A 24,090-nucleotide genomic window follows, 5' to 3' on the forward strand; every position below is an offset into this window, starting at 1 on the left:
AGGCATAGTCCCACATTGTAAGGATGCACTGAAAATGCGGCTAAACACATCATTTATAGGACCACAGCAATTTTCAATAAGTTGTTAGAGGTATTATCTACTCCAGTAGAATCTTTATTCTTCAGAGAGCTGAGTGTCCTCCCATTCTTGCACCAGTGCCTGTCGGAGCTCCTGAAATGTCCTAGGGGTTTGAAGACGTGCAGCGATACATTGACCGAGAGCATCCCAGACATGTTCGATGGGGTTTAGGTCTGGAGAACAGGCAGGATACTCCATTCACATGATATCTTCTGTTTCTAGGTACTCCTCCATGATGGCAGCCCGGTGGGGCCATGTGTTATTATCCATCAGGAGGAAGGTGGGACCCATTGCACCTCTGAAAAGGTGGACGTATTGGTGCGACATGATGTCCCAATACACCTGACCTGTTACAGTTGCTCTGTCAAAGACATGCATGGGTGTACGTGCACCAATCATAATCCCACCCCACACCCTCAAACCATGACCTCCATACAGGTCCCTTTCAAGGACATTAAAGGGTTGGCATCTGGTTCCTGGTTCACACCAGATGAAAACCCGACAAGGATCACTGTTCAGACTATACCTGGACTCATCTGTGAACTAACCTGGGACCACTGTTCCTATGACCATGTATTGTGTTCTTGACACCAGGCTTTATGGGATCTCCTGTGACCAGGGGTCAGTGGAATGCACCTTGCAGGTCTGCGGGCAAATAAACCATGTTTGCTGTGATCTGTAGACTGTGTGGCTGGAGACAAATGTTCCAGTGGCTGTGGTAAGGGCCTGAGCAACGCTACGTGCTGTACTCCGTGGCTGACTGCGGGCACTGATGGTGAAATATCGGTTGACTTCTCATGTTGTACACTGTGGACATCCTGTACTGTAGCGTGTGGACATGTTTCCTGTCTGCTGGAATCATTGCCATCGCACTATGTGGCACATGGAGGGCCTGTGCTATGACCTGCTGTATTTGACCAGCCTGCAGTTGCCCTAGTAATCTACCTCTCATAACATCATCAATATGTGTTCTTTGAGCCTTTTTCAACACACAGTCACCATAAGCACATTTGAAAATGTCTGCACACTTACTCGCTGCACCATACTCTGACATGCACTGACACCCCTCTGCGTATGTGACTGCTGCCAGCTCCACTGTGCAACAACCGTAGGTCAAATGCACCGCACGGTCATACCCTGATGTGATTTAAACCTGCAAACTGCCCACCAGAGCATTGTTTTACCATGTATCAGCATAACCTTAATTTATGAGCATGAGTGTAGAAAGAAGTACTGATTACATGGCAGTAAAACTGTACAACTGCTTAACATTTTATATTTCAAATATAGCTTGAAGGAAAAATTTAACCAAACAATAAAACTATTGCTTGTAGGAAGTCCATTCTATTCAATCAATGTACACATACTAAAAAAACAAATTGTAAAGTAGTTACAAAATGTTTGTATATGATAATATTTTTTTGGGAAAATAATACAAGTCAATAATTAACTAGTCTATTTAATCATTATTGAGTTAAACTAATATTGTGTGGGGGATATCAATAACAACACACATTATGAGTGATGATATTATGTAAGCATGTTGATGTATCACATTTTGTGAATAAAGTACATTCACTATCAACAATCTCAACTCTATTATGGGATGTTCCTGCCATCTGATAGTGAAATACTTCCATAAGTGCAAGTGTGTACTCAGATCCGATCCATATATGTACAGGCAAAGCTGATAAATAAGTAATAATATTCATATTAATAATAACAATAATAATAATTTAATCAATATACTCAGTAAAACCCAAGTGGAAAAACTGAACCAATATATTCAGTAAAACCTAAGTGGAAAAATTGAACCGTGGACATTGCCGTTTGTGGGGAGGCTTGCGTGCCTCAGTGATACAGATGGCCGTACCATAGGTGCAACCACAATGGACGGGTATCTGTTGAGAGGCCAGAGAAATGTGTGGTTCCTGAAAAGGGGCAGCAGCCTTCTCAATAGTTGCAGGGACAACAGTCTGGGTGATTGACTGATCTGGTCATGTAACACTAACCAAAATGGCCTTGCTGTGCTGGTACTGCAAACAGCTGAAAGCAAGGGGAAACTACAGCCGTAATTTTTCCCAAGGGTATGCAACTTTACTGTGTGGTTAAATGATGATGGCATTCTCTTGGGTAAAATATTCCGGAGGTAAAATAGTCCCCCATTCAGATCTCCGGGTGGGGTCTACTCAAGAGGACATCATTATCAGGAGAAGGAAAACTGGTGTTCTACGGATCGGAGCGTGGAATGTCAGATCCCTTAATCAGGCTGGTAGGTTAGAAAATTTAAAAAGGGAAAATGATAGATTTAAGTTAGATATAGTGGGAATTAGTGACGTTCGGTGGCATGAGGAACAAGACTTCTGGTCAGGTGAATACAGGGTTATAAATACAAAATCAAATTGGGGTAATGCAGGAGTAGGTTCAATAATGAATTTAAAAAAAGAGGGTGCGGGTAAGCTACTACAAACAGCATAGTAAACGCATTATTGTGGCCAAGATAGACATGAAGCCCATGCCTACTACAGTAGTACAAGTTCATATGCCAACTAGCCGCAGATGATGAAGAAATTGATGAAATGTGTGATGAGATAAAAGAAATTATTCAGGTAGTGAAGGGAGACAAGAATTTAATAGTCTTGGGTGACTGGAATTCGAGAGTAGGAAAAGAGGGAGAAGGAAACATAGTAGGTGAATATGGATTGGAGGTAAGAAATGAAAGAGGAAGCTGTCTGGTAAATTTTGCACAGAGCATAACTTAACCATAGCTAACACTTGGTTCAAAAATCATAAAAGAAGGTTGTATACATGGAAGAATCCTGGAGATACTAGAAGGTATCAGATAGATTATATAATGATAAGACAGAGATTTAGGAACCAGGTTTTAAATTGTAAGACATTTCCAGGGACAGATGTGGACTCTGACCACAATCTATTGGTTATGAACTGTAGATTGAAACTGAAGAAACTGCAATAAGGTGGGAATTTAAGGAGATAAACTGAAGAAACTGCAAAAAGGTGGGAATTTAAGGATATGGGACCTGGATAAACTGAAAGAACTAGAGGTTGTACAGAGTTTCAGGGAGAGCATAAGGGAACAATTGTCAGAAATGGGGGAAAGAAATACAGTAGAAGAAGAATGGGTAGCTTAGAGGAATGAAATAGTGAAGGCAACAGAGGATCAAGTAGGTAAAAGGGCGAGAGCTAGTAGAAATACTTGGGTAAGGGAAGGAATATTGAATTTAATTGACGAAAGGAGAAAATACAAAAATGCAGTAAATGAAGTAGGCATAGTAATAGAGGGAAAGGCACTGACAGAAAGAAGATACAAAGTATCATATGTACTGAAACACAATCTATAATTGTGGGTAATGAATAAGAAATGTTTGGGGGTAAAGGGCTGGCTTTAACCAATAATGTAGTTATGAAATGTAAAACAGTGATAAAATTCCACCTTGGACACATAAGTTTTGACTGTGAATGTTTTTCAGGTTGCACCGCCACAGTGATGAGGCTAGAGTTATTTGTTATCAGAAATGAGCAATTTACAAATATGTGTCTCACACATATTGCTAACTGAGGGCCTCATTCATTCATTTTTTACCAATGACATCTTATTTAATATTGAGGTTAAGATCATCTACTGTCATTTAAGGGTTTTGGACACCCTATAAGTATTCTTAGGTACATTTACTTATTACTGTAGTTATTATTACCTACAAAGGCACACATATATTTCAGTACCTCTTCTATTTGTTATTTCTAACATAGAAATGGAAACAGCAAATTTAAATTATGTGAACTATAATGTTACATGTAACTATAAAATTTATTGACTTGCAAAATCTTGTTTGCAGATATATGGCTGGGCACCAGAATTTTACAAATATGATTATGAACTTCCAGAGCAGATGCCAAATGACTTGAAACAACATATAAAAAATATTAACAAGACTGACCCAAAGCAGGTAACAGAAACAGAACACAAAATTTGTTGAGAGTTGAATTACATGATAAAAGATACAAACAAAAGCAAAATGTAGCTGTTATCCAAAGCTTCGTTCAACAAACTTATGAAACACAAATTTTGTGAATATTTTGGTAGGCAATGTAAAGTAAAACACTGCTTACTTTTACAGTTAAATACAATATGGATATCATGTAGAGGTGAAAATCCAGCAGATGTGGAAACCATTGGGCCCGTTAAATACGTGAGTGGCTATGGATTGCCTGGGTATTATTTTCCCTTTAAAAATCAGGAGAACTATCTTACCCCTGTTATTGCAATCCAGCTTACAAATGCAACAAGTAAGTATATATTTCATTCACAAGGTACTGCACTGGATTTGATTATGCAAATAATTTTAATTCTCACGTAGAGGAATTCATTTGATTACACTTTTCATTCACATCAGAGATAATCTACCCAATACTCTCTGAGTCCATTTTCAGTTATGAGAATAGCAAACAACTAACCAGTCAAGAATCACCAAGCTTTATTTTATAGCACTAACTAGTAATGTGACTTCTTTTCTTAATAAGAAAAGAAATGAGGAAGTTGAAACTATGTGGATGGCTGTTGTATATATCCAAATCTTTATTCCTCTTTTTGTTGATATTAAGAAAAGCTCAGCTCTAGAAAATTTAATATCAATTTTACAGATTAAATTAGATGGACATATTAATTGTTCCACATAAAGGGTTTGAGAGTTATTACGTGTACAATATCCATGTCTTCAAAATTGTTATGATAAAAAATTTGTTTCACAATATTTTGAACAGTCTAGCATATAATGACAATGTCAAAAGCTGATGATTTTCAAAAATGCTATTTGAACATATTCATGACAATAAATAAATGTACCTCAGCCTGTATTTCTCATTGGTTCAGTTAATAAATACAAGATCCAGTAGTCAGTGTCCTTAGATATGGCGTAGAAATTATGATCACATTAATGATCATTTGTTGCTGATACAGTGTCTGTTTCTTATAATTAATTACACATTTTTGTAAATTTGATCTAGAGTGAAAACATAATGTGAGTGAAACTAAAATTCTAAACGTGGCATAGTTTTATTGTAAAAGAAAGAATTATTTAATCAATGACCTGTCTAGTGTACCCATTGCTAATATCTTCTGTAATGGAAAAGTTATATGATAAAGAAATTAACATAGTTGCTTATTGATTCACATCTTCCAGCCTATAACCTAATCTAGTAGAGCACAGAATTTTAACTAAATACACCTTTTCAGTTGAAGTAAATTATTTATTCTTTTGTCAACTAGAGCAGTTATCAATTCAAAATGATTATTAATAGCCACAAAATATTATCTTCCATTTCATCTGATATCTCTCTTATGAATAGCATCTTCTTTAATGGATACCCCTAAATTACTGCCTTAACTACTCAGCTGTGTTACTTGTTATTCAATACATTTTGTGAAAAATTCATTTCAGTTCTTTTAGTATCCTTGAGCCATGCAGTTAGTTGTTGTCAGCAGCTTCCTTAATTTTCTTTTTCCGTTTCTAGTGTGAAGTCAGAAGAATTTCTAATAGATGATATCACTATTGTTTTACAGACGTTACATTGTATTATGTTTGCATCTTATATGTAAGATGTTTATTCATAGTTTTTCAGCCTTATAAAGTAGAAAATAATTTACCAGCCAGCCACAAACAGACTGGTATGCAGAACTTAGAAATACACAAAGAGATGAATAGACATGACACTTTTATCCAAAGACAATAATTTCACTGAAGTCAGTGGGATTTACGATGGTCACCTGGACATTACAAACAGCAGGATATAGTTCTTAATGGCATGTGTGATCACCACAGACAGCAATGCTGCTCTGCAGTGTGCTCCCCTACTGGCCACTAGTTTGGTAAGGGGTTCCTGTGACAGGGTGTTCCATTCCTACACCAACACAGCTGACAATTGTCGGATGATAACTGGTGCATGTGGACATTCTACAGTACATCTTCCCCATGCATCCCATACATACTCCATGGGGCTGAAGTTGGGGTACTGGGTAGACCACTTCATTCCCTGTACATCCTCTTGTTCCAAAAGCTCCTCCACCTGTACAGCTTGACACGGTCGCACATTGTCATCCACCAAAATGAAGTCAGTGCCAAATGCACCCCCGAAAAGAAGTGTATGGAGGAGGACAGTGTCACACTAACATGGACTGGTGTTTAAAGATTTAGACATTAGTATACCCATGTGTCTCTCCACACCATAACACATGGATCACCAAAATGTATGACAATTTACTGTGTGCATTATATGTTCCTGCCTCTCACCATATGAGGGTATGATCAGAATCCATATTTATATGGAATCTGCTCTCATTGTTGGTCCACTCCCTATGGTCATGGCATCACCACAAACTGTGTCACTGGTGTGCAGGTGTCAACAAACACAACATATCAGTCATCAGGTTTGGAGACCCACCCTATGCAGTTACCATGCCACTGTGAAGAATGAAATTGCATGCCTTGCAGTCTTGTTAATTGTGGTTGCAATTGCACCTGCTGTTTGACGTGGGTCCCTTCTTGCCTGCTGCAAAAAGTTATGGTCATCTACTGCTACAACTGACCATGGCTAACCACCTCTTCTTCTTTAGCCAGCAGTGCCTATGATTTGAAATGCTCTCCACTGTAAGCAATATCAAACCCATGAGCTATGCTCATCACACTTGAATCTTCTTCCAGTTTTCTGATGATCTTCCCCTTGTGAAGTCGTCCAAATGTTGACTCCTGGCCATGTTGTAAATCAAGAAGACTAGCACACCGTAACAGCTTACTAATTGATATATACTGTCTTCTCCCATTCCTTAAACTGCCTCATGTTGTGAGTCGTGCTCCATTTGGCATGGTGAGAAATATGTTCCTCACTGTCGAACTACACATGAACTCAACTTGTGCCATGTACTAGCAAATGCAAGGCTGAGTCTGCAGAATGGTATAAATGGACACGGGAATGTTCTCATACTTTGTTTATTGGAACCGGACACTATTACTTATAACAATTGTAGGATTACATAGGATAATGTACTAACTTAAGCTGACTCAGAGAAATCACGACTTCACTCCTTGTGCACACTACTATTCATGTGAATATCGATCTGCTGTGAGTACCAAAGTGAAACTAAATACTAACTTGAAGGTATCTGTACCATTTAACATAATATCCTTTAGCATACACATGATTGAAGAGGGTGGGGGGGACTGTTTGTACTTGGCTTAGAGAATGCATGCCTTTCTGGAAAAAACACTGAATTGCAGCAAGGAAATGCATGGTGGAGAGGAGAGAGATCTGAACTGTAGGGTCTGCTACTATTCACAGCCCAACACAGAATTGTGTGACATGTCAACTGCTTTTGCTATCTGTTGAATCAGAGAGGTGGCAGGCACATAAAAGCTGTGGTGTGATGCCACATATTTCTCCCCAAGTGAGTAGGAAACATTCCAGATGGGGTGGGGGTGCAACAGAGCATCAAGTATGATGGAGGAGATGACTGCGCACACTTAGTCCTACACACCAGACAGGACATGGTGTCAGTGGGCCTGGTGTTTATTGTTGCAGCAAGAACAGCAGCAAAGCTTGCAGTGGGCTTGCTGTTGCCCCACTGTACACCTGGAGCATGGGTGATGTGACATCACACCTACAACTGGGGCAATGAGTGGCACTGCACATGGTCAGTCAGTGTAGTGGGGCCTGCTGTGGCTTGGGGCTCTGCCAAGGCAAGTAGTGGTTTGAATGCCAGTGCAGCTCCTGCCTTGGGGCCCATGAGCCACCTCCTGGGTTGAAGGTGCTGGCCAAGGTGCTGTCATTGCTGCACAGTGCCACTTCAGTCTTGATGGCCATAGAAAATTGTGCGATACATTCCTCCTGTCAGAGCAGGTGGGGTGGGATCTGCATGCCCTCCTTGAGACCAAAACCCATTGTCAGGGATTGGTAGCCAGTAAAAATGGTGAAATGGCACCCCTCCACTGAGGGACAGAAATATCTAATCACCTCACACCCAGTGAGGAGCTCACAACGATACAAGGCTCAATGCTGCTGTGGCTGTGATCTTTGCCAAGAAAAACAGCAGAGACTGCCAAGTCCTCTCGACATGGTGGTGCAGACTTCTGGCAGTTTCCAGCAACTAGAGGAAGCAATGTAGTGTTGGTGTGCAAGACTCACATGTCTCCTTCTTCAGTGGACTTACTTGGAGGTGCTTTGCCAAGCTCCTTCTCAGGATAGTCAGCTGCGACAACCTGCCCAACTTCTTCCCGAAGATTTGATGCTGTTTGGAGGAACTTTCTCTACTCTTAACAATGATTGCATACACTCAGGATACTCTTAAATCAATCAGACTATATTTTCACCTCCACAAATGGAACACCACATAACAGTTTTCACATAAGTGAGTCATATTTCGTAAGTCCAATGATTCAAGGTTCTCACAAGCCCACCATCTGCAAGTCTAGAGAGTCAGTAAGTAAGAAAAAGTAAGTGTCTTTTCTTTTCTTTTACACAATGACTGACGTAGCACTGTCATGGAATAAGGCACACTTGCTCCTAGTGCTGGTCATGTATCTTCTGTGATGAGCGAGACAACCACTTGCCCACGCCAATTGACCGTCCACATTGTGGCATTCTCTTGACACACTTCCACCCTGTGCACACAGAAAACCTTTGTGAGGTAGAGACACTCTCCCATTTCTCATGCTTGTGCGTAAAATATTGGGTGTTCGAGATGGTGGAAAGCCAAGGGTATCTAGAATTTGCATCGAAATTCTCAAGGCACTACAGACTGGCTGGCATCACTAACAATTGGAAGCGGGGCAGTCAGCTGAGGGTGGGCTAGCAGGGTGGCTTACAAGAGGTCATGCCTCAATTGCTCAGAACTGTCTGACATGTGTGCCATCCAGCAAACATGACCAACACCTTTTGTGCGCTCACTCTGGACTGTGTAAATGAGTGGTGCATGCTCACTCATGACATCCTTCAGGTGGTACCTAAGGAGATTTGCCATCCCAAGAAACCTGCAGCATTCCATGTATGTAGGGGAATGTGGGAACTTGGACACAGACTGGATCTTCTCACTGAGGGTGCCCTGAGCCCAAAAATTATGCACTTCTCCATGTTGACAATCAGTCAGGCTCCAGCTCCTGACTAATATACATACACAGAGTGGAAAGTTACGTGTTTATCATTTTCTGTATTTTCATCATAATATACACTCCTGGAAATGGAAAAAAGAACACATTGACATCGGTGTGTCAGACCCACCATACTTGCTCCGGACACTGCAAGAGGGCTGTACAAGCAATGATCACACGCACGGCACAGCGGACACACCAGGAACCGCGATGTTGGCCGTCGAATGGCGCTAGCTGCGCAGCATTTGTGCACCGCCGCCGTCAGTGTCAGCCAGTTTGCCATGGCATACGGAGCTCCATCGCAGTCTTTAACACTGGTAGCATGCTGCGACAGCATGGACGTGAACCGTATGTGCAGTTGACGGACTTCAAGCTAGGGCATATAGTGGGCATGCGGGAGGCCAGGTGGACGTACCGCCGAATTGCTCAACACGTGGGGCATGAGGTCTCCACAGTACATCGATGTTGTCGCCAGTGGTCGGCGGAAGGTGCACGTGCCCGTCAAACTGGGACCGGACCGCAGCGACGCACGGATGCACGCCAAGACCGTAGGATCCTACGCAGTGCTGTAGGGGACCGCACCGCCACTTCCCAGCAAAATAGGGACACTGTTGCTCCTGGGGTATCGGCGAGGACCATTCGCAACCATCTCCATGAAGCTGGGCTACGGTCCCGCACACCGTTAGGCCATCTTCCGCTCATGCCCCAACATCGTGCAGCCCGCCTCCAGTGGTGTCGCGACAAGCGTGAATGGAGGGACGAATCGAAACATGTCGTCTTCAGCGATGAGAGTCGCTTCTGCCTTGGTGCCAATGATGGTCGTATGCGTGTTTGGCGCCGTGCAGGTGAGCGCCACAATCAGGACTGCATACGACCGAGGCACACAGGGCCAACACCCGGCATCATGGTGTGGGGAGCGATCTCCTACACTGGCCGTACACCTCTGGTGATCGTCGAGGGGACACTGAATAGTGCACGGTACATCCAAACCGTCATCGAACCCATCGTTCTACCATTCCTAGACTGGCAAGGGAACTTGCTGTTCCAACAGGACAATGCACGTCCGCATGTATCCCGTGCCACCCAACGTGCTCTAGAAGGTGTAAGTCAACTACCCTGGCCAGCAAGATCTCCGGATCTGTCCCCCATTGAGCTTGTTTGGCACTGGATGAAGCGTCGTCTCATGCGGTCTGCACATCCAGCACGAACGCTGGTCCAACTGAGGCGCCAGGTGGAAATGGCATGGCAAGCTGTTCCACAGGACTACATCCAGCATCTCTACGATCGTCTCCATGGGAGAATAGCAGCCTGCATTGCTGCGAAAGGTGGATATACACTGTACTAGTGCCGACATTGTGCATGCTCTGTTGGCTGTGTCTATGTGCCTGTGGTTCTGTCAGTGTGATCATGTGATGTATCTGACCCCAGGAATGTGTCAATAAAGTTTCCCGTTCCTGGGACAATGAATTCACGGTGTTCTTATTTCAATTTCCAGGAGTGTATTTATTGAATTTCTTGCACTTTTTTATGTTTAAGAGGTTCAATCTGGTGTTTTTGTGAGGGTGATTTCATTCAGTCTGTAGCACAACAGTTGCTGAATGAACAGCCAGCTACATAGCTCATTAATGCATCAGCATCCATTGGTGACACATCCTCCATATCAGTGTTTCTTTCTGATTTTATAGTTCACTTCCTCAGTTACTCTTGCTAGGATGGTTACAATGCTGTGTTGAGGATGCAGGAGGAACTGGCCACAGTTCTTGAAGAGCTGAATGTGCTTTTGACTATGGTCAGTCACCTTCAGGCTGCTGCCTTGGGGTGTAAGGTGGTAGAGAATCTGGTTTGTCACATGGGACACCTCAGATGTTGCTTGTTTTGTCCACGGCTATGCTCCCAAGGCACCCCCTAGTGTAACTGACATGATGGATCTGCCCTCACAGGAGGGTGAGTAGCACGTAGTAATGAGTTCACGTCGCTCAAGGCAGAGGGCCAATGCAGAGATTGGCCACCTGATCTCACCTATTCATCCTGTGAACAGACATGTGGCAGCTCCTTCAGCACAGTCCAAGCAGGCACATGGGGGAAGGGGTTTACTAGTTATCGGGAGCTTCAATGTTAGGCGAGTTATGGAACCCCTTAGGCAGGTAGCATTATGGGCTGGAAAGAAAGCAAATGTGCACTCAATATGTCTGCCAGGGGACCTCATCTGAGATGTGGAGGTGGCCTTGCCTGTGGCTATCAAGCGTGCAGAGTGCAGTCCTCTGCAAGTAGTGACTCACGTTGGCACTGACGTAACCTTTTGTATGGATTCTGGCGTCATCCTCAGTTCATACAGGCAGCTGGTGCAGGTGGTGAAGACTGCTGGTCTTGCATGTGGGGTGCAAGCAGAGCTCACAATTTGCAGCATTGTTCCCAGGCTTCATCAACTCTTTGACAGTTTTGGCTACATGTTCCTAGACCTGTGTTATCATGTGGGGATTTATAGGACTCCTCTTAGTAGGTCAGAGGTGAACTGCACAAAGGAAGCAGCTACTCTGGTAGAAGAGTATTTGTGGAGTGCACTGGAGGTGCTCTGACGATCACTCACCACCAAATACACAGCAAGGGAAGTTAGATCACATTCAGAGTATAGACAGTTCAACTGTCAAAATTTTATCAGTAAACTGTCAAAGTATTTATTATAAAGTTCCCAAATTTACTGCCCTCCAGAAAAGTTCTTGCACTCAAATTATTCTTGGGATCAAGAGCTGACTGTAACAAAAAATGTCAAGCTCTGAAATAGACAGAGCATCATGTAACATATACAACAAAGACAGATTAGAGGCTGTAGAAGAGGGAGTGTTCATTGTAATTGACAAAAATATTGTCACTATTGAAGTTGAGTGTGACAGTGAAGTTGTCCAGTTGAACATAACAGGTGTAAATGAAACCAAATTAATTGTTGGCTGTTTTTACCGGCCCCCCAATTCTGCTATGACAGTTCTAGAGTCATTCAAAGAAAGTCTACGGTAAGTAGCATGTAAATATCCAGATTGTGCAACACTAGTTGGAGGCAACTTTAACCTACTGACTATAGATTGGAATGTCCATGGATTCATTGCATAAAGTACAGACAGATAGTCATGTGAAGTACTTTTGAACACATTTTCTGAAAACTGTCCTGAGCAGCTAGCTTGGCAGCCCACATGCAATGGAAATATCTTAGAGCTTGTAGCTAATTTCAGTATGGAAATGGGGATTAAAGATCATGATGTCATTATAGAAACTATCATTATGAAAGTTAATTAATCAGTCAAGAAGGCTAGAAGACTGTTTCTGATAGGTAGAGTAGATAAGCACTTGTTAGAATGTCACTTAGACAGTGAACTGACATCACATAGTTCCAGTAAGATGGACATGATAAATTATTGGCAAAGTTGAAGCAAAGCAGATTGTAAATTGTGGTCTGGAGAGCTATGGCCCTAGTAGGTGGATAATTGATGGAAAAGACCCATCATGGTATAATAATGAAATTCATAAGATGCTGAGGAAGCAGAGGCTGTTGAACCCTAGGTTCAAAAGAGAATGCTCAAATGATGCCAAGTAAAGCTTAGCAGAGGTTCATGTGTCTGTTGAAAAGATCTGTGCACGAAACCTACAACAACTACCACCATCACACCTTAGCAAAAGATCTGGCAGAGAACCTGAGAAAATTCTGGTCCTATATATGATTGCTAAGTTAGTCTAAGGCTTCCATTCAGTTCCTTGTTAGCCAGTGTGGTATGGCAGCTGCAGATAGCAAAATGAAAACTGAAGTCTTAAATTTCGTGTTCAAGAAATTGTTCACACAGGAGAATCATACAAACATACAATCATTTGACCATTGGACAAACTCCTACATGGACAACACAGTAGTAAGCATCCCTGGCATAGAGAAACAACTGAAAGATTTGAAAGCAAATAAATCTCCAGATCTAGATAGAATCCCAATTTGATTTTACAAAGGGTACTCTGCAGCATTACACCCTTATCTAGCCTGCATGTACATGGATCTCTCACCAAGCATAAAGTCCCAGGTGATTGGAAAAAAAGTGCAGGTGACTCCAGTATATAAGAAGGACAGAAGAATGGATCTGCAAAATTACAGACCAATATCTCCAACTTGGGTTCACTGCAGGATCCTTGAACATATTGTCAGTTCATTAAAATAAACTTTTTTTGAGACTGAGAAGTTTATGTCCATGAATTAGCATGGTTTTAGAAAGCATCATTCTTGCAAAACTCAGCATCCCTTTTTCTCATATGATATACTGAAAACTATGGATGAAGGGCAACAGGCACATTTCTGGAAGACATTTGACACAGAGCCTCATTGCAGGCTGTTGATGAAGGTATGAGCATGTGAAATAAGTTCACAGATGTATGAATGGCTCAAAGACTTCTTAAGTAATAGAACACAGTATGTTGTCCTTGACAGCAAGTGTTCATCAGAGACAAGGGTATCATAAGGACAACTACTGTTGTCCTCTATATACATAATGATTTGGTGGACATGGTGGACAGCAATTTGTGTTTTTTTACTGATGATGTTGAGATGTATGACATTTCTACCTCCCTCATGGGCACTACTATTCATATCACACACTGATATCTTATCTGCTTACCAAAGCATAACTAAATACTAGCTTGAAGGGGTCTGTACCACTTAACATAATTCCCTTCAGCATTCCCTTGATTACAGGGAGATTGTCTGTATTTGGCTTACAGATGGCAGATGTCAAATCACAAATAAGTCGTGGTGGGTGATACATAGTGGGTGCTCACAGTTTGAGGTGAGAACACCATTTATCTCACATGACCCTGTCAACAAAGCACTACGCAATCTATAAGCTGCAAGCAAGCTCATGGCAGTCTATGTTGTTAGACCAATACATCAGCACAGGCTAGGCACAAACAGTGTTGTGATAACAAAACTCCGTCATGAACTTGTAATACAAGAGGTGGTGGAGGAAGTGATCATGGATGAACTTACTCTAAACTTAATCATGTGTGAAAGAAACAAAACAATTAAGTACTCTTCGTACAGTGGCAAGGGAAATGGCATGTTATCCACAAGGGTGCAGTTATGCATTAATACCACATCATACATGAGACACAAAGGAAACAGTCAGGTAAAAATGACGAGCATATATGAATTTACTCCGTAATAATTACAACATTAGGGAGACAATATGATCAAATCCTCTTGCTAACATGGAGAAGGAAATGACTGGTTATCACTGAAAAGACAGCCCCATGCTGGTGCACATGTGCACCCCTTTGATAATAAGTGTGGTGGCCAAAGTACTCAAAATTAAAACTTCAGATTAAACACTCAGAAACACATTTATCTTCCTTAAACAAAGATATTGAATCACTTGGCATCAATGTGGGAAGTGCTGGTCAGGCAGCACTTTCTGTGGTGTGACTTTCTGGGAAAAACCCTGAGCTGTAGCAAGGAAATGCATGGCGGAGAGAGACTCCAACTCTTCGGTCTACTTTTGTATGTGGCCTGTTCTGGCACTGTGTGGCATGTCTTCTGCCATTGACAGCTGTTGAAGAAGATGAGTGGCAGGCACTTACACACTGTAGTTCATCACCACAACACTACAGTCAAGACGACCTCACACCATGTGACATCCAGCTCTCTGTGAGGCATCTAGGAACATGCTCCCACACTTCATTCATTTCCTCATGCTGTTAATATGTTATGTTACTTTACCTACCTCATCTTTAAGTTTTGTAAGGTAGTGTGTTATTTTTCATGCTGATCTTTCAATTTTTTAAATATTATATATACATATATGTGACTGACCTGCACATGAGACAAGATATAGATGAATGAATGGATTCCCTGATGAACTCATACATTCCAGATCACTTTCCACTTTGACCTATGTTTGTTCACTTTGCCAAATATGCTTCCCCTTTCCTGTTCTACGCTTGTGACTGCATTAGTCTTCATGTTGAATGTATGTTCTGTTGATGTGATTTTCACTATTTTTGTTTCTAGTCCTCCTAATCAAACATTTGACATATTTAATATCATTTTTTTCTCTCTTAATTTGAAAAACTAATTAACATGGTGTTTTCTAATTACTGTACCTTTAATAAGTGCTTGCCACATCAGTGAGTTATTTTGAGTCATTCAGTAATGGAATTGGTCAATTTGAAATACCTACTGACTTAGATACTACAGAGGGATCCAGAGAAATGTAGACACTCTTTGTTGGTTAATATCTTTGGAAAATCACATTTTGTTGCAATTTTGCATTGTAGCATAGCCCATTGTTTTCTCGACAGATCCTGGTGCATGTTTTTTAGCAGATGTCAGTGCAGCAATGAATGATGTAAAATTGTTGTTTGAGCTATGCAAGGCTTTATTGAAGTGGTACTGGAAGTACAGAAACATTGTAGAGGTATAATGGCAATAGTGTAATATTTACGGAACTCAGCCACCAATACATATAGCAATTTACCACGTTTAGGATAAATCTGATGCTGATGATACTGTTCAGGTTGTGCATAAGGAAAGGTCTGGCCAACCAAAAACATGCAACAAGTCTGACTTCCAGCACTGCTGTGTTGCAACATTTTACTAGGTCACTTCAAAAATCTGTCAAGCAGGATCCATGTGAAAGCTGAATGAGCCTGTCAAGCATATGACAAATTCTGAAGGCTGCAAATTGTGGAAAGTGTACATTCCAAGACCAATATCTGGAGTACCACAGGGGAGTATGATAAGACCATTGCTGTGTACAATATACACATATCAAAAAAGTTTTGCATCACCTTGACTCCAAGAGTTCCAGAACCTGTTCAGAAAATTGGATTAGAGATCAACATAAACATCATTTTCGCCATTTTTATTGCTCATCAAAACCACACATTGCTTGTAGTATCACCATACAGCAAGATCTTCAGAGGTGATGGTCTGGATGGCTGTACACTTCGGTACCTCTAATACCCAGTAGCACATCCTCTTGCAGTGATGCATGTCTGTATTCATGTGACATACTACCCACAAATTCATCAGGGAATTGTTTGTCCAGATTGACCCTCTCCTCAATGGTGATTCAGCGTAGATCCTTCAGAGTGGTTGGTGGGTCACGTCGTCCATAGACAGTCCTTTTCTATATGTCCCAGGCATGTTTGGTAGGATTCATGTCTGGAGAATGTGCTGGCCACTCTGGTCGAGCGATGTTGTTATCCTGAAGGAAGTCATTCACAATTTGTACACCTTGGGGGTGCGAATTGTCATCCATGAAGACTAATGCCTCACCAATATGCTGCTGATATGATTGCACTGTTGGTCAGAGGATGGCATTCACGTATCTTACAGCTGTTATGGCACCTTTCATGGCCACCAGTGGTGTACGTTGGCCCCACATAATGCCACCCGAAAACTGCAGGGAACCTCCACCTTGCTGCACTTGCTGGACAGTGTGTGTAGGGCATTCACCCTGACCGGGTTGCCTCCAAACACATCTCCAATGATTGTCTGGTTGAAGGCATATGTGACACTCTTTGGTGAAGAGAACATGATACCAATCCTGAGTGGTCGATTTGGCATGTTGTTGGGCTCATCTGTACCATGCTGCATGGTGTTGTGGTCGCAAATATGAACCTTACCCTGAAGTTGCACATCATGCAGCCTATTGTGCACAGTTTGAGTCATGATGTCCTGTGGCTGCACCAAAAGCATTATTCAACATGGTGGCATTGCTGTCAGGGTTCCTCCAAACCATAATCCATAGGTAGTGGTCATCCACTGTTGTAGTAGCCCTTGGGCGGCCTGAGCAAGACATGACATTGACAGTTCCTGTCTCTCTGTATCTCCTTGTCTTAACAACATTGCTTTGGTTCTCTCCGAGATGCCTGGTCACTTCCCTTGTTGAGAGCCCTTCCTGGCACAAAGTAACGATGTTGACATGATCGAAGCACAGTATTGACCATCTAGGCATGGTTGATCTACAGACAACATGAGCTGTGTACTTCTGTCCTGGTGGAATGACTGGAACTGATTGTCTGTTGGACCCCCTCCATGTAAAATGTGCTGCTCTGGCATGGTTGTTTACATCTTTGGGTGGGTTTAATGACATCTCTGAACAGTCAAAGTGACTGTGTCTGTGATACAATATCCACAGTCAATGTCTATATTCAGGAGTTCTGGGAACCAGGGTGATGCAAAACTTTTTTTTTATGTGTGTATGTAAATGATCTAGTAGAAAGTGTCAGATGCTCTTTCAGGCTATTCACAGATGATGCAGTTGTCTATACCAGAGTAGCAATGCCAGAAAACAGTAAGAATTATCAGAACGACGTGCAGCAAATTGATGAAAGGTGCAGGCTGTGGCAGTTGACCCTGAACATAAATAAATGTAACATATTTCGCATACACAGGAAAAGAAATCCTGTGCTGTACAGCTACACTATTGATGACAAACAGCTCGAGACAGTGTCTGACGTAAAATATCTAAGTGTAACTTTCCAGTGTGAGATTAAGTGGAATGACCACATAAAACAGACATTGGAAAATGCAGATACCAGATTCACCAGAAGAACCTTCAGGAAATATAGCTCATCCATGAAAGAAGTGGCTTATAAGACACTTGTTCGCCCAAGTTTTGAGTATTGTTCATCTATCTGGGATTCCTATCAGGTAGAACTGATAGAGGAGATAGAGATGATCCCACAAAGAGTGCATGTTTCATCACGGGATCGTTTAGATGGCAAGAGAGCATTACGGAGATGCTAAACAAACTCTACTGGCTGACATTACAAGTTAGGCATTGTGCATCATGGGGAGATTTACTACTGAAAATTCAGGACAGCACTTTTCAGGAGGAGTCATTCAACATACAACTTCCCCCCCACATACATCTTGTGTATTGATCACGAAAAGAAAATTCGAGAAATTAAAGGCAATACAGAGGCTTACTGACAACCATACCCTCCGCCACACACCTTTAGGTGGCTTGTGGAGTATGTTATAGATGTAGATGTATACACATTTTATCAACAAGGATGACCTGGATTGAAAGATGGAGTACTACGAGCGGTTTCAAGGCATGATTTGAGAGGATGAAGGTTTGCAGACATGATTATCTAGTCTGATGAACTGCAATTCAAACTGAATTGTACAGTAAACTGCCACAATTGCTTGTACTGTGCTTCTGAACATCCTCATGTTAATGTGGACAAACATGTTAACCTGCCAGGTGTTAATGCATGGTGTGATCTGTCATCACAAGGTTCAATTGGCCCATTCTTCTTTGAAGGTACTGTACTGGCGAAGTGTATCTTCATATGCTGCAAACATCAATTTTACCTGTCATCTGAGAGCTGTTTGAAAATTAATTATTTTGCCTAAAATAAGATGGTGCTCTGCTTCACTACCACAGAGATGTTAGAGCCTACTTGGATGAAAACCTACCTGAAAGATGGATAGGTCAAAGAGGAGCTGTTGAGTATCCACCACAAACTCCAGACCTCTTGACTTCTACTTATTGCAGACCTTGAAAAAGAACTTTATCAACAGAAGCCAGCTACACTGAATGAGCTATGAGAAACCATTGAGGTGTCCTATATGGTTATCACACTGGCAACACTGACAGCTGTAGTTCAGTCAACAGTTCAGCGGCATCGACATTGTTTGGGTATAAATGGGGATCACTTTGAACACATAAAATAACCTTCCCCATTGTGAGAATTGTAATCATATTGACATTTTGTTCCATTAATACTGAATATCAGAGAGTGCCTTTATTTTGCTGGACCCCTTGTATTTCCTAGGCTGGTATAAGCTCTTTCTGGCAAATGTAAATATAACTTGATAAATAGAGGGCAGGTAACAAACAGAGAAAAGAACAAATAAAGAAAATAAAGGACCAGTTGGAATTTGCAATTAGGTTGGTTCCAAAATTAAAAAATATGTTTCTGAAAAACACAATAGAAACTCAATTTTTAAAATAATGTGCATCCCTAGTCCAGCAATCTATATTCTTGATGAATATTTTCTGTTTTATTGTTACAGAACATGTGTTGATTAATGTTGAATGCAGAGCCTGGGCAAAGAATATCATTTACTCTAAAGTGAAAGGTGAACGAGAAGGTTCAATGCATTTAGAACTGATGATGGACTAGCACCATCGCTAGTATGGCTATAGCAAGTTTGTGCCTATTTTCTGCAGTTTTTGGTCCACTGAGAAGATATGTGCCATTGTTTTCTGTAGTGGCAGAAGTCAAAACAAATCTGCCATGAAGATATAAAGAGGACTGCTTTATCTGTGCTTTAACAATAGATATTTCTGTGAGAGTAATCAAGTTAGAAGTGTTGAAAAGTGCATTTTTAGTGGGGAAAATCAAAAACTCATGAATGAACCCAATATATTGATGTTTTTTGTTTTTTTGTTTGTGTGTTTCCCACTTTGATGCACAAGGAATTCCAGTCATAGAAGAGAATTAAAATTATATTTATACTGAGTATATCATAATTTTTTCACTTCTATGTTTTAACTGTTCACATGTTTGTGAAAATAATTAACAGATTTAAACATGATTTGAGAAGGCTATTTAAATGAAACACAAATGTTTAGAAATCAGCAGTACAAATTTGTGGCTATTATTGAGGACTGCACAAAATTGTCAGGGGCAGGTCCGTGTGAGAAAAAATATGTTTGTGTGATATTTAAGAAAAAAAAGTAGATGATAATTTAATACATAGACACTTATTGCCTTTTATTTGCATGCTAAGTGTATATATTTGAAATATATTATAAAACTGTGAAGTAAATAATTTGTTAAGTTGTTTTATTACATCAGTATTAAATAAAAACCTGTAAAACCTGAAAACAAAATTCAAATATGTACTATATTATCAGAAAACAAATTCCATTATATACAGATATGAACAAAAAACTGAAGTGTTTTCATTATAAATTTTGAATGATGTGTTGAAACAGAGATTGCAAACTGTTCTTTCTTCTTTCGTTGAATGAAATGTCTAATGACAATACAAAACTCACTTATTTGACAACATTTTAGTTTTAATTTCCATTTGGTATCCACAATCATGAAGTAATAAAAAATGTTTGTATGTTGAATATCATATAGCAAACATGGTATCAGAGCATTGTTACTGTTAAACAGATGAATTTAAATTCTCAGAATAAAGTGTTAAACTTATTGTGAGACCTCATCAGGTCATAATGATCAACTTTAATGAGGGAGTTCTTTGCTAATGCAATAACATTAAATCATCATCATGCCACAACAGCTTCAATGGAACCTGGTTACATCATTTCTCATTAAATATAAAGTGAAATGCAGACTATGTATTAAATCATAGAGGAGCAAAGAGATCAATTCTTTGCCTTGATTTTCAGTTGTTTCTCTTATTTATAGGTTTTAAACAGTAGTTCTAAGCCTTGTTTTTTAAAATTTCTGTTCATAATGATAATGAAAGAGTAAAAAATAAGCAAGGGAAGCTGAAGCAAAGGGATTCATTCCCATTCTGTAGTATCACTGCAGCCAACAGAGGAAGGGAAAATTTTGAAGACAATGATGACTCCCAGTTTTTATGACAGATGACGTACCTTTCACTACTGCAAACAAGGAAAGTAATTTGTACACTAAATTGCATAAATCTGAACTCCTGAAGTGCATTCTTCAGTCAGTCCTACAAATGTTCTGTCACCACTTCTTTCGCATCTGGCAATGATTATTAATGTGGTAAATTCTAAGTTACACTGTAGTTCAGAATCTGCCTACACTGTAGGTTCCCGTTTAAGTTGAGGGATGAATCAGTTGAAAGGTTGAAAAAGCAGAGACTTACTGTTTCAAGTAGGACTGTTCTGTAGTAAAGAAGTGTTGTTTAAACCAACCTTCAGTCTGATGACAGCATTAGATTTTATGTTTATCACAAACACAAAATTAAACAGACAGTACAGTTTTCCTTCAAGTGTTGCCTTTAAAGTCAGATATTATCTTGCAAATATGCATACAGCAAAAATTAATATTGTTAGTTTTTTGCATTACATTTTGGTCAACAAAAGTTTTACTAGCAATTTCACTCACTTTGTGATTTAATTTTGTAATGTAATTTTAAATGTGTGCACCAATATGAGACAAAGAATGTTAAACGTGATGTTCACATAGATTCATAAAATTATAAAATTCAATATATTTTCATTTTTAAGGAGCTGTATACCAAGGAAAATTTAAATAAATCTTTTAAAAGAATAATAGGCTCTAAATTGTTTCAAATTTTATTTTTGTCTTGGTGTAATTACTAAAGAGTTATTTCAGAATGTGTGACGTTATTATCTTAATAATATGAACACAACACAATATCCAGTGATTAGCATGGAACATTAAAGGTTGGACTGCCACCTCAATTAGAAAGTGCCTGGTAATGGTTTACTTAGAAGCCTATGCACTAGAACTGTTAAACCTGACTACAACAATATTCACCAAACTGAGAGGATACAAGATTTTCTGTATTTTATTGCTAAGAATTACAATATAGAAAAACCATTTGATTTATAGGAAAACATTGTACTAGCCTGATGTGTAGATGAACAATCATACTTAGTTCTGTGTTTAGGTTGAGTTGGGCAGGAATATCATTTCAAGAGTTACAACTATCTTCATTACATATAAAGATTTATTACGGAGCATATCCTGTTATGGTTGTTCTGTTTATTTGTATGATGTGTGTAATGCTAGATCCATTCCAATAAGTGTGGTTTTTTTTAGAAAATATTTTAGAATCAGAAGTTAAATATCCCCCCCATGAACCATGGACCTTGCCGTTGGTGGGGAGGCTTGCGTGCCTCAGTGATACAGATAGCCGTACTGTAGGTGCAACCACAACGAAGGGGTATCTGTTGAGAGGGCAGACAAACGTGTGGTTCCTGAAGAGGGGCAGCAGCCTTTTCAGTAGTTGCAGGGGCAACAGTCTGGATGATTGACTGATCTGGCCTTGTAACAATAACCAAAACGGCCTTGCTGTGCTAGTACTGCGAACGGCTGAAAGCAAGGGGAAACTATGCCCGTAATTTTTCCCGAGGGCATGCAGCTTTACTGTATAGTTAAATGATGATGGTGTCCCCTTGGGTAAAATATTCTGGAGGTAAAATAGTCCCCCATTCGGATCTCCGGGCGGGGACTACTCAAGAGGATGTCGTTATCAGGAGAAAGAAAACTGGCGATCTACGGATCGGAGCGTGGAATGTCAGATCCCTTAATCGGGCAGGTAGGTTAGAAAATTTAAAAAGGGAAAAGGATAGGTTAAAGTTAGATATAGTGGGAATTAGTGAAGTTCGGTGGCAGGATGTACAAGACTTCTGGTCAGGTGACTACAGGGTTATAAACACAAAATCAAATAGGGGTAATGCAGGAGTAGGTTTAATAATGAATAGGAAAATAGGAATGCGGGTAAGCTACTACAAACAGCATAGTGAACGCATTATTGTGGCCAAGATAGATATGAAGCCCACACCTACTACAGTAGTACAAGTTTATATGCCAACTAGTTCTGCAGATGACGAAGAAATTGAAGAAATGTATGATGAAATAAAAGAAATTATTCAGATAGTGAAGGGAGACGAAAATTTAATAGTCATGGGTGACTGGAATTCAGTAGTAGGAAAAGGGAGAGAAGGAAACATAATAGGTGAATATGGATTGTGGCTAAGAAATGAAAGAGGAAGCTGCCTGGTAGAATTTTGCACAGAGCACAACTTAATCATAGGTAACGCTTGGTTCAAGAATCATAAAAGAAGGCTGTATACATGGAAGAAGCCTGGAGATACTAAAAGGTATCAGATAGATTATATAACGGTAAGACAGAGATTTAGGAACCAGGTTTTAAATTGTAAGACATTTCCAGGGGCAGATGTGGACTCTGACCACAATCTATTGGTTATGACCTGTAGATTAAAACTGAAGAAACTGCAAAAAGGTGGAAATTTAAGGAGATGGGACATGGATAAACTAAAAGAACCAGAGGTTGTACAGAGTTTCAGGGAGAGCATAAGGCAGCAATTGAAAGGGATGGGGGAAAGAAATACAGTAGAAGAAGAATGGGTAGCTTTTAGCGATGAAGTAGTGAAGGCAGCAGAGGATCAAGTAGGTAAAAAGACGAGGGCTAGTAGAAATCCTTTGGCAACTGAAGAAATATTGAATTTAATTGATGAAAGGAGAAAATATAAAAATGCAGTAAATGAAGTAGGCAAAAAGGAATACAGTCGTCTCAAAAATGATATCAACAGGAAGTGTAAAATGGCTAAGCAGGGACGGCTAGAGGACAACTGTAAGGATGTAGAGGCTTATCTCACTAGGGGTAAGATAGATACTGCCTACAGGAAAATTAAAGAGATCTTTGGAGAAAGGAGAACCACTTGCATGAATATCAAGAGCTTTGATGGAAACCCAGTAGTTCTAAGCTAAGAAGGGAAAGCAGAAAGGTGGAAGGAGTATATAGATGATTTATACAGGGGCGATGAACTTGAGGACAATATTATGGAAATGGAAGAGGATGTAGATGAAGATGAAATGGGAGATACAATAGTGCGTGAAGAGTTTGACAGAGCACTGAAAGACCTGAGTCGAAACAAGGCCCCCCGAGTAGACAACATTCCATTGGAACTATTGACGGCCTTGGAAGAGCCAGTCCTCACAAAACTCTAACATCTGGTGAGCAAGATGTATGAGACAGGCGAAATACCCTCAGACTTCAAGAAGAATATAATAATTCCAATCCCAAAGAAAGCAGGTGTTGACAGATGTGAAAATTACCGGAACTATCAGTTTAATAAGTCACAGCTGTAAA

The 24,090-nt window shown here is 40.4% G+C and overlaps 1 protein-coding gene across 1 annotated transcript in view; it reads left to right on the forward strand.

Annotated features, from left to right (window-relative positions):
- The window catches only part of LOC126322591 (sodium/potassium-transporting ATPase subunit beta-2-like), a 165,375-nt gene extending 143,875 nt beyond the window's left edge, over positions 1 to 21,500 (forward strand). The window contains exons 5-7 of the mRNA XM_049994460.1: positions 3,936 to 4,046; positions 4,218 to 4,386; positions 19,291 to 21,500. Coding sequence (XP_049850417.1) covers positions 3,936 to 4,046; positions 4,218 to 4,386; positions 19,291 to 19,400 — 390 coding nt within the window. The 3' untranslated portion in view covers positions 19,401 to 21,500. The remainder of the gene's footprint in view (positions 1 to 3,935; positions 4,047 to 4,217; positions 4,387 to 19,290) is intronic.
- Positions 21,501 to 24,090: the final 2,590 nt, after the last annotated feature.

The sequence above is a fragment of the Schistocerca gregaria genome, chromosome 2, assembly GCF_023897955.1.
Source record: "Schistocerca gregaria isolate iqSchGreg1 chromosome 2, iqSchGreg1.2, whole genome shotgun sequence".
NCBI classification, from domain to species: domain Eukaryota; kingdom Metazoa; phylum Arthropoda; class Insecta; order Orthoptera; family Acrididae; genus Schistocerca; species Schistocerca gregaria.